Here is a 12,277-nt window from a genome sequence, read left to right on the forward strand (position 1 = left end):
GTATATATATTTTTAAATATATTGTTTTCCATAACAGATATTTGTGATATCAGAAAACACGAAATAGTTGGCCAGGTTCAGGTGTTAGCAACTTCCATGAATTAGGCTTCCATTTTTATTCAAGCTAGTGCAAAAAGAGGTTTCAACAAAAACTTGCAAATTGAACCTATATTCGTTTGAAACATAGGAAACTATTTGGTAAGGTGATATACGAGTGTTTAATGCACGGTGGCCCTTTAAGAGTGTAAATACGGCTTTTAATTGAGCATTAAAAACAAACAGTGGCACGTTGTCGTTCAATGAAAGCGAGCTAGCCGTTAGCGTGTAGCCGCGCTGGCTAAACTCGCCGGCTCGTCTTCGCGGGGCTTTTTTTTTTTTTTTTTTTTTGCTCCAACGGCGGTTTTAAAACAACAAAAAGGACAGCGCTTGCGCTGGTGGCGTGTGTGTAGGAGGGGTGCGGAGGGGGGGAATTAACGTTAACGCGACCGCCCCCTTGGCCAACGGATCCTTGCAACGGTTGCGTTTGGCTGGGCTCCTTCGCCACAGTCATGTGATTGTAACGTAAAACCCCCTAACCGGAAAACAACCGACGACCCTCTCCGCCGCCGAACGAGCAGCCTACAAAACTGCTGGGAGCCCGGAGAGGACGGACGTGTCCCCTGCCCGGTGACAAACAACCACAAAAACATTCGGCGGTGGCGTCACGGCGACGACAATTTAGACGCACGAGCAGCGGCTAAGGTAACGGCTCGGCGACACGCGAACACACTCGCCGTTATTTTGTTCTTATTTGTGTGCGTTGGCCATACGGAGAAGTTCGCGGACGCTAGCAACCCCCATCCCCCCTCGCGTACGTCCGTGCGCGCGCCCCTTTCCGTACGTGGATGTGTGCGTGTGAGCTGCGCGTGCACGCACGTCCGTTTCTCGGGCTAGCTAAGAGTAAACCGGGAGGCGGTGGCAGGCACGACGACGGTCCTTGTCGCGTCTCTCTTTTCAGCGTGTCTCATCGGCTTTTCGGCTTCTCCTTACCTTTCCGTCCTCTTTTTTTATTATTATTATTTTTTTAAAACACATGTTTATACCCCTCAGCTGCTGCCCACACACTCGACGAATGTTGTCGGTGGGGAGAAGTTTAAAAGTCGGACGGAAGTGAGCGCTCCACGTGTCTGCCTCCCTGCAGGGGCGGCGCTAAATCGCATGGAAACAATCGTTTTACTAAGCCGACTGGAGTCCAGTCTGAACTGACTGTATTTGGGGAATCGTGAATTCTAATTGAACGATCTGGCGGGTTAAAAAAAAAAATCAATTTGAGGGATTAAATTATAGCAGCACAGTGGAGTGGAGTTTGCATGTTTACCCTGTGCGATCAGAAGTTTCGGGGTGCTGAGCTCCCGACCAGGCAAGATAAATTTCACGATTTTGTACACTTGAACACAATTTTCATTCCCACATACATGAAAGAGAAGCATAGAACTTTTGTGGGAAGTCTTCTAAGGATTTAAATGTTGAGCCACAACAAAAGAGGGATGCATTGGATTTATAAACCAAATATTAATGTAACCCTATTAATTCTTGAGAAAAGACAACTAATTTTGATACAGCAGCACCGAGGTGCTCATTACATACGATATGCATTTCTTCCTGGGGTAGACAATCCCCCTATAGTGAGCATTCACAGTAACAAAAATGGACCTTGGACTTATTTTTTGGGACTGTTACATGAACTGCAATATGCGAAAATTGACTTTGGTGAATACTTTGAATAATAATATATAAAATCCTCCAACTCTGTCTGTCATAATAGGAGTTGTAATGTTAATGGGGATCCAGTCAGCTCGTCAGTAGCACCTCGGCTTTCATATTAACATGAATCAGTCTTCTTTATTTTCAAAATATGTCAAAAACACACGAGGAATTTGTCTCCGGTAGTTGTAGTCGCTCTAGTACGACAATAGACAGCCCTTTTGACAAAAAATACTTTTGAGACATAAAAACATTAAAACACACAACTGAGTCACTGAGCAATGAAAGGTTACCGGTAATGCCTATGATAATATAGAAATGGGATGGATGGCTTAAATAATTAAAAATTATACCAAAAAAAACACTTTTGTTTTTAATACGTCTTTTTGTGTCCGTGGAAAAATTAAATACAGTGGTGCCTTGAAATACAAGTTTACTATGTTCCACGACCGTGCTCATAATTCAAAACACTCATATCTTAAGTCATATTTTCCCATTGTAATTAATAGAAATGCCATTCCTGCATTCTACTGTAAAACAACAAAGAATGTTGTAATGTGTATTTGAATGAGAAAAAAGCCACTTATTACTGTACTTCATAAAAATTAAAACAGTTGTGACATCACAGAATGAAACAGTTTTTGTCACTGCATCAATTGAATGGCCATTGTGCTGCCCCTTCTGGTGTGCCAATCTTGGCCACCTGGGGGCAGTATAAGACAGACAGACTGATTGATAGATTGTTAATTGAGATGTCTCAACTCCTCTCTGGCTCATTAGTACGGCACTAATATTAGTCATTCGTTACACAGGATAAAGAATATGACTTAATACTGTTATTGTTTGTCTACATGTGTTGCTGAACTGTTTATGTTCAATCCATCGCTTAAAGGGTTAAAACCCCACAATATAGATTTTTGGTGGTGGGCATTATATTCAAGAGCGTATTATACACGTGAAATTACCCAGTATTACATATGGAGTAGTTGGCTGTAAGTTTGACTGTGATTTCTTTGCACTGCATCTTTGCATTGTTTCTGCTACGCTTATACCGCGCAGCCCCGTTCTCCCGAAACACGGCGGCGTGGGATTCAAGTCTTGCCAAGTTTTCTCATGGTATATTGTGTCTGTGACGTGCTAGGTGGGGAGGGGCTGCTGAGTCCCAGAGACTCAAATGCAGACTACAGTTCGGCCCACGATGCCTTTACGCTCCCTCCTGACTTGACACATTGTGATGGGGACCCTCATGTTTCTCGCTTTCTTATCACGGTCTAACATGTAACAGGCAGGTTTCTAGCATGTTTGTGGCCACAGCAGACTGGAATTAAGCTCCCTGTCGTGGCCCGGGTTTATACCCTCTTAGACCGTAGTAGAATGCCACACGCTTGGCCTGTACCTAATCACACGCCTGGACGCACCGTGATTGAACTCGCCGAAACGGCTACTGTACACTAGCTTGCCGTGAGAGCAGTGACAAAACTTAAGGACTGGGAAATGGTTTTGTTGCTCTCACCACGTTTTACTATGGCTAACTAAGTTTCTCAACTGCACTGTGAATGCTGCGGAAAATTTATTTCACAGTTTAGTGTCACATAGCTCACCCTTGTGTAGCTGGTGAGGTGTCAGCCAACTGGGGAAGACTCCAGTCAAGCTCAAAAGACTCTATTTATGTTCGTTGTGTCAAAAAGGTCCTTTTTAAAATGATATTTTTTAAACCCCCACAAACAAACACTTGGCCACGGTGGCAAGCAAACCCCCCATTTAAAGGGGAGGGGAGCGACCTGAGGGTAGCAGCACAGCACTCTGGGTGTGCGACCATCTGGTGGAGGCAGATGGCGAGATGGGATGTTGTGTACAATAAGTCGCCGGTTAATAACGATTACCTAATGCCGTCTAATTCAACAGTACAGTAAATAATCAATTGTGATCAATGTTGTTTTGCTGTTGTCTGAAAGGCTGCAAAAACAACAACTAAAGTATGCGCATGCCAGGCCAGTGAGTGGCAGTAGCTCTACTACTACAGCTACCACCCCTGATACTGCTTTTACTACTACTGCTGGTACTTCAACTTCGGCCGCTACAACTTCAACCACTGCTTTTGCTACTACTGCCAGTCTGCCACTACTTCTTCTACTGCTGCTGCTGCTGCTGCTACTACTACTTTGGCTACTATTTCCACTACTACTACTACTGCTGTCAAATCTCCTATTGCTACTAGTGCCACTAACTCATCTGCTACTACCACTACTGCTGCTGCTACTACTTGTACTACTATAACTACTACTACTGCAACTTTTACTACTACTGCATCTGCTACTGCTAATGGTATTACTACAATGTTGTGTTTTAAAACAATGCCACCCTGATTCTAAGTTTCAGTTGCCACTGTAAAGTAAATATGTCCAAAACAATTGTTTCTTTGGCAAAAAACAAGCATTTGTGTGAAAATATGGTTGATGTGAAACATAGATACTTTTCGCAAAAGGATACATTGATGATATCTGTAGCCATCTGATATCTGTAGTGTCTAACATGGTGGGAGCACAGTTTTACACTGAAGGTTATCATCCATCTCGCTTTGCCTTTCTGTATGGAGAAAGTGCTGGGCTGCCATCCTTCATCCTTCCCAGCGAGAAGGGTGGGTGGGGGAAATGGGGGGGGGGGGGGGGGTATAACCAGTTCTGCACCAGGAATGCGGGCCACCGCCCTGATCATGTGATGGCCCCAAGCCGCCCCAGTCCTCCAGTGACCTCTGGGGGTCGACGACAACTTGTCCCGATTGGTCAGCCGGATAAGTCACGCTCTTGCATGTCCCCTGAGATTGACTTCCGGCAACCTAGGCTCTTGATTGCATAAACAGAGTCGTGCATGTGCAAACTTCTTTGGACTGAGAGGCTTGGTTAGTTGGTCCCCTCTAAAGTTAGTGGTCCTCTTCCTGACCATGGAAAAGTGGTTACATACCCAAATAACGTGTACTTACAACCTCAATTCCAATGAAGTTGGGACATTGTGTTAAACATAAATAAAAACAGAATACAATGATTTGCAAATCATGTTCAACCTATATTTAAGTGAATACACTACAAAGACAAAACATTTAATGTTCAAACTGATAAACTTTGTTTTTAGCAAATAATCACTAACTTAGAATTTTATGGCTGCAACACGTTCCAAAAAAGCTGGGACAGGTGGCAAAAAAGACTGGGAAAGTTGAGGAATCCTACAGGTGAACAGGCTAATTGGGAACAGGTGGGTGCCATTATTGGGTATAAAAGGAGCTTCCCTGAATTGCTCAGTCATTCACAAGCAAAGATGGGGCGAGGTTCACCTCTTTGTGAACAAGTGCGTGAGAAAATAGTCGAACAGTTTAAGGACAATGTTCCTCAACGTACAATTGCAAGGAATTTAGAGGTTACATCATCTACCATCCATAATATCATCAAAAGGTTCAGAGAATCTGGAGAAAATCACTGCATGTAAGCGGCAAGGCCGAAAACCAACATTGAATGCCCGTGACCTTCGATCCCTCTGGCGGTACGGCATCAAAAACCGACATCAATGTGTAAAGGATATCATCACATGGGCTCAGGAACACTTCAGAAAACCAATGTCAGTAAATACAGTCGCTACATCCGAAAGTGCAACTTAAAACTCTACGATGCAAAGCAAAAGCCATTTATCAACAAACCCCAGAAACGCCGCCGGCTTCTCTGTGCCCGAGCTCATCTAAGATGGACTGATGCAAAGTGGAAAGGTGTTCTGTGGTCCGACGAGTCCACATTTCAAATTGTTTTTGGAAATTGTGGATGTCGTGTCCTCCGGGCCAAAGAGGAAAAGAACCATCCGGACTGTTATGGACGCAAAGGTCAAAAGCCAGCATCTGTGATGGTATGGCGCTGTGTTTGTGCCAATGGCATGGGTAACTTACACATCTGTGAAGGCACCATTAATGCTGAAAGGTACATACAGGTTTTGGAGAAACATATGCTGCCATCCATCCCGTCTTTTTCATGGACGCCCCTGCTTATTTCAGCAAGACAATGCCAAACCACATTCTGCACGTGTAACAACAGCGTGGCTTTGTAGTAAAAGAGTGCGGGTATTCGACTGGCCTGCCTGCAGTCCAGACCTGTCTCTCATTGAAAATGTGTGGCCCATTATGAAGCGTAAAATACGACGAAGGAGACCCCGGACTGTTGAACAGCTGAAGCTGTACATCAAGCAAGAATAGGAAAGAATTCCACCTTCAAAGCTTCAACAATTAGTGTCCTCAGTTCCCAAACGTTTATTGAATGTTGTTAAAAGAAAAGGTGATGTAACACAGCGGTAAACATGACCCTGTCTCAGCTTTTTTGGAACGTTTTACAGCCATAAAAGTCTAAGTTAATGATTATTTGCTAAAAACAATAAAGTTTAGCAGTTTGAATATTACATATCTTGTCTTTGTAGTATATTCAATTAAATATAGGTTGAACATAATTTGCAAATCATTGTATTCTGTTTTTATTTGTTTAACACAATGTCCCAACTTCATTGGAATTGGGGTTGTACATGTCAGTCCAAAAACATGTTACAACACAGAAGTAACCAGACATGGGAAACATTAGAAAGATAAATTTCATCCTTTTTCATCCCTAAGCATAGTATAGTGCTTTTGGGTTTTATGTTATGTATAGGTTTCTCAGGAACAGCAACAATGTTACTGGGTCAATTTGAACCAGGGCGTGTTTCATTATCCAATTGTCAGAAACCTAAAACATCTCTGACATGGTTGTTTTAAGTTCAGTTTCACACTGAAAAAATATGTAAACTATTTTTCTGTTTCTTTCTTTAACTTTTAAATGGGTCAATTTAAGCAGCTACATAACAGGAGGGCTCTGTCGAAGCGTCCTGGTGGGACAGGCGCTAGACCACACTGATCATATGAGAGACACTGCTCAGGAAATAAAATGTTCACAATGAGCTGACTGTTTTTGCAAAGCAGTTTTAATGCTCATTATAGAAGGAGTTTGCTTAGCTGCTACTCTCTCTGTTGTTAAACTTCCAAGCCTTTAAAAGTCATCATCTCTGTGCGCCGTGCGGTTGCTGTCGCCTCCGGTCTCGTCGCAGACAGGAAACTGACTCGTGCATGTGTGCTTGTGTGTGCGTGCAGGTTGAAGAATGGAGTTGGCCAACCACGGTCTTATCCTGCTGCAGCAGCTCAACGCTCAGAGAGAGTTTGGTTTCCTGTGCGACTGCACTGTGGCCATCGGAGATGTGTTCTTCAAGGCCCACAAGGCTGTGCTCGCTGCCTTCTCAAACTACTTTAGAATGCTCTTCATTCACCAGGACAGGTACAGCACACAATATGCACACACACACACACACCTGATCAACAACAATAAACATAGTGTGGAATAGATACTGTGTGACAATTGCCTCAATATTTTTTCATATTGTATTTATATATTTTTTAATTATAATTCATTATTTAATAAAATACGCATTTCCTCAAGTGAACTGTTGATAAAATGGAGCAATTTTCATTTTACTCCTATTTTTACAATAGATTATTACATTATGTAGTGGGATAAATAGAAAATACAAATGAATAAATGCATTTGACCAATTAATACATAACAATGGCTAAATTAATGCAGAAAATATATCAGCACATTGTATAATGTAAATGTTTGATATGATATACTTTCTGATACAGATACAACGCTACATAACCTCAAAGTAAATTGTAGATCGGATGGTTGATTGGTGTTTTTTGATGTTTTGTCAAATTGAGCTCCAGATGAAAGTAGCTAATGACTGATGTTGTTTCAGTGACTGTGTGCGTCTGAAGGCGACAGACATCCAGCCTGACATATTCAGCTACCTGCTCAACCTGATGTATACCGGCAAGCTAGCCCCCCAGCTGATAGACCCCACGCGTCTGGAGCAGGGCGTGCGCTTCCTGCATGCCTACCCTCTGCTGCAGGAGGCCAGCCAGTCCGTTTACGCGCACCCCGAGCAGAGCATCAACCTCGCGACCTCCCTCTACGGCATCCAGATCGCCGACCAGCAGGCGGCGCTGTCGGGCAGCTTGCCGCTCTCCTCGCCTGTCGACATGGAGACGCTGGGCTCGGAGGCCCAGTACCCGTCCTTGGCGGCGGGGGCCAAGCCGGCCGCCTCCCCTCCGGAGGCGGAAGCGTCCACCAGCGGCGTCCAGCCCGCCGCTGAGGAGGCTGCGTCAGAGTCAACGAGCGTAGACGGAGGCACCTTTGCCAATGCCATTCTGCACGTGAAGCCCAGCATCATGAAGAGAAGCTCGTCCTTCCGGAAGCACTACTCCTGCCACCTGTGCAGGACTCGCTTCAACCAGAGGAGCCTGCTGAGGGAGCACCTCCTGCAGCACGCCCAGGCAATGGAGAACCATAACGTCCCCTCGCCCGTTATGGTCGCCGAACAGAGCGTGCTGGAGGCCGAGGGGCTCCTGAAGGGAAGCGGAGTCGCCGCCGTGGAGATAATCAGCGACAGCGAGCAGACGCACGCTTCTGGCAACAACTCTGACTCCCCCCGTGCCGAGGTGTCCAGCTGGGGCGCGGGCGGCCCGAACTCCCAGGCGGACACGCCACCCCCCTCGGACATCGCCGACATTGACAACCTGGAGAACGGTGACCTGGACCGCGAGCTGAAGCGGCGGAAATACGAGTGCTGCACGTGCGGCCGCAAGTTCATCCAGAAGAGCCACTGGCGCGAGCACATGTATATCCACACAGGCAAGCCTTTTAAGTGCAGCGCCTGCGGCAAGAGCTTCTGCCGCGCCAACCAGGCCGCCCGCCACGTGTGCCTCAACCAGGGCACCGATGCCTACACGCTGGTGGACCGCCAGAGCATGGAGCTGTGCGCGGCCGGCGACGACAGCAGCCAAATGGAGGCAATGTTCATGGCCACGTCCAAGCCGTACAAGTGTAACATTTGCGCCACCACCTTCTCCAGCCCCAACGAGGTCATCAAGCACCTGTGCTTCACGCAGGGGGGCCTGGCGGGGCTCCAGGGGGGCGCCGCCCTGATGCTCCCGCACGACGAGCTCTCCAAAGACGACGGCTCCGATCTGTCCAACTCGGGCACGCCACTTGAAGCCATCAAGGCCGAGGACATCCTGGTGGAGTAGCTGCCAAAACTGCCAGTTTTTGTCCTAAATTATAACTCATGACTAAGCTATCAGATGTCAGTCAGTCAGGTGTTTTTGTTTTTGTGTGGGAGATCTAACCTTTTTGTGTTCCGTTCACATCGACTTGAATAGAACGAGGGGAAATAACCGCCATCATTTCTCATCTCCGCGCAAAGCCGTTTGACCATTTTCTTTCCCCGATATCCTACTAGTGCACTGAATTGTCCATGTACTAACTAGTATGCTATTTTTCGCCCAGAAGACAATGACTTGGGCGCACTAGTAGAATGACTGTCTTACGAATGACACTTTTTCCACTACTTTGACATTTTTACATACTTGCAAAATGCACTAGTGTACATCTGCGTGCTACCAGTACTACGAGTGAAGCGCGAGGTCAGGGTTCAACAACATGGTGCCCCCAGGCACCAGCTCACCCTCAAGGACCACATGAGTAGGTGTTCTCAAACTAGCTCACCAGTGATGGGACATTGTGATTTCCTAGGAATGTTGAAGTAAACGCGTGAAATTTGTAGAAATAACGCATTGCATATTAATATTTGTTTCCTACCTTGTCGATAATTATTGAAAGAAATAACCGGGGCTTAGTATTGATTATTATAACAAAATTAAGGGTAATTTTAGCAAATCTGTTTTGTTTTTTTTTCCCAAACGTGTGTATCACACTGGTAGCCATTCGCATGACTCAGTACCCAAGAAGTAGCTCTGTTTCGAAAAGGTTTGTGACCTTTTGCTAGAATGTTATGTCACTCGTCATATTATCACACAGATGTCAAGTAGTGCACAGTTTTCCCTCGCAAGTAACATGTAATTGTCCTACTTGTGCGCCGTTGTCGTTCTACTAGTGGGCAGAAATGTCAATACAATAGTGGAAAGCAGAAGTGGAAGAAAAAAAGTCACTAGTAAGTTCTACAAGTGCGCCCTAATCATTCTGCGACTGCACGGAATTGTCTTACTAGTGAAGACAGCATACTAGTGCATAGACAATTCAGCACACTGGTAGGTCTATCAAATAAGTGCTCAAAAGACGCGTCGCACCTCACTCGCGCTGTGGTGAGGACGTTTGCATTTTAACAGGAAGTAAGGGGCCCGACTTTGGGGGGCAGGGGGGGTTAGGCGTGTAGTTGTGAGGCCAATACATACAACCTAATAATGCTTTGCTGCAGGAAGATGCGTTAAAATTTAAGCTTAAGTCCACAAAGACACACGCCCGAGACAATCTGTGCTCTTGACGTCTTCCATTTTGTGTTCAGTGATCAGCAAAATTAAGTGAACACAATTTGCACATTGTTCACTTGTTACGGCATCCACCACTGGGAAGCACCCTTTACTTTCCACAACAAAGTTTGAACAAAGAAAAAGTAAAAGCATAAATGAAAACTTGAATTCACCCCTTTTCAAATAAATATTTCTAATTTTATACACAGTGCTATAATATAAAGAGTCTATTGTGATTTTAAAAAAAAAACAAAATTGCTTTCCGAGTAGAAATGCATTTGATTTCGCAGATCCACATGTATTGGGGATGGGCGAGACAAATAGTTTTAACTTTAGCCTTAAATGAATTATGAATTTGTAATAATAGTAGTTACAGGCTGATAAGATAGCTGTTGGTCATGGGTTCCACCCGTAGGAAACATTTGCATTCCAATGAAAAGCATGTGACTATAGTTTTTTATTTTAATACAAAATTTTGTTCTTTGTCCTTTTTTGTTGTTTTTACCTGAATACAGCAAACATTTGTACACGTTATTTTTTTTAAATTGCTAAAGTCAAGTAGTTTTTTTTTTTTTTTAATCCAAAACAATTTTTATTTGTTTACAAACAAAACTGGGTAGTTTTAAACTTTATCAGATTTAGTTTTAAACTTTTTGTCATATTTGTTTCCCCCTATTTGTATTACTAAATGTCAGTTTTATCCAAAACTAGATTTGGGGATAAAAAAAAAAAAAAAAGACAAAACTTGGAAGTACATGCTTTTCTTTGGATATTATGTTTTCCTCTATAGCTATGGTTCCACTAGCTGAACCCATGTTCTCCTCATCTAGAATAACATGTTTGTAATATTTGTTCTCCATAAAAGGTGCAAAGATCAAATGCGGTTGCATTGTGGCAGTTGCCCCAGTTTTGTGGCTAAATGGCGCTGTTTGACTGCGCTGCAGTGCACCAACCTGAGGACACGTCTGTGTTACTCACAGGAACATCAGACATCAGAACATTCGAATATATATATATATTTTTTTTTTCAAGTCATTCACTGCTCAGTGAGTGTGTGCGTCTGTGTACATGATGTGACTATCTCAGGAAGATGACAAACTTTGGCACCGTCCTGTGTATGTGTGTGTGTGTGTGTGTGTATATATATATATATATATATATATATATATATATATATATATATATATATAGGTGTGTGTGTGTGTGTGTGTGTGTGTGTCTGTCTGTCTCCCATGATGTCATGGAGACATGGGACGAGTCCATCCCATAATACTTGAGTAACACATGCTGATGTTCCCTCTCAAAGCTCGTCTGACATCTACTGTGATCGATATGTGCTCTCAGGAATGTGACTCTTTTTTTTCCTCCTTTCCTCTATCAATAGCTTTTTTTTTCTTTTAAAGTGAAGATCAAACAATAAAATTTCTTTTGATAACACTGACTTTTTTAAATTGTACTTTTGGGAATATGTTGTAAAATGATTCTCCTTAGATCTAGAATAGTCCTCTTGACTTTTGTTTTTTTGGATTTCTTTTGTTTAGGCACACAATTAATTTGAACAAAAGAAATCCAAAAACCTATGATCATCCATAGTTGTAAATTACATTAGTGACTTGAACACTGTTTGGTGTGTCTACAAGATTGTGAAGTAAGACTAAAAATAAAATTAAAAAAATCAGTTATTGTATATGCTCATTTTACCCAATTGAAATATATTGATTTATCTGGTGAAGATCTCAATTCAATAATAAAGCAACTTTTACTCCTTTTATTTTGGCAATCAGGTGGTTAGTTTGACAGTTAATCAATAAGCTTAATTGTTTTCATTATAGTTTCTATAGCCATAAGGTGCAAGGCATGAGGCATTAGAATTTGATTATGTTCAAGTTGAAGGATTAGGTGGTGGGGTGGGGGGCGAAAATATGTACTAAATACTAAGTTAAAACTGATACATGATACATTTGTAATTTACAATTTACAAGCACTGCTTGGTGTTATAGTATTTCAGATTGTAATTACTATAACATCAAGCGGCGCTTGTATATCCCGTAAACTCCCAGCGACCCTGAACATAACAGGATAAGACGTGCAGGGGCGCCATTTGAGGCGTTTTTCGTGGCGTATTAAAATGTCACGTTTACAACACGAATT

At 43.3% G+C, this 12,277-nt stretch overlaps 1 protein-coding gene across 1 annotated transcript; it reads left to right on the plus strand.

Annotated features, from left to right (window-relative positions):
• The first annotated feature begins 424 nt into the window (after positions 1-424).
• Positions 425-11,561, plus strand: zbtb2b (zinc finger and BTB domain containing 2b). Its single transcript, XM_061704988.1, has 3 exons — positions 425-741; positions 6,896-7,076; positions 7,558-11,561. Exons 2-3 carry the CDS (start codon positions 6,904-6,906, stop codon positions 8,885-8,887), a joined length of 1,503 nt encoding a protein of 500 aa, XP_061560972.1. The 5' UTR covers positions 425-741; positions 6,896-6,903; the 3' UTR covers positions 8,888-11,561.
• Positions 11,562-12,277: the final 716 nt, after the last annotated feature.

The sequence above is a fragment of the Phycodurus eques genome, chromosome 18, assembly GCF_024500275.1.
Source record: "Phycodurus eques isolate BA_2022a chromosome 18, UOR_Pequ_1.1, whole genome shotgun sequence".
Classification (NCBI taxonomy): Eukaryota; Metazoa; Chordata; class Actinopteri; order Syngnathiformes; family Syngnathidae; genus Phycodurus; species Phycodurus eques.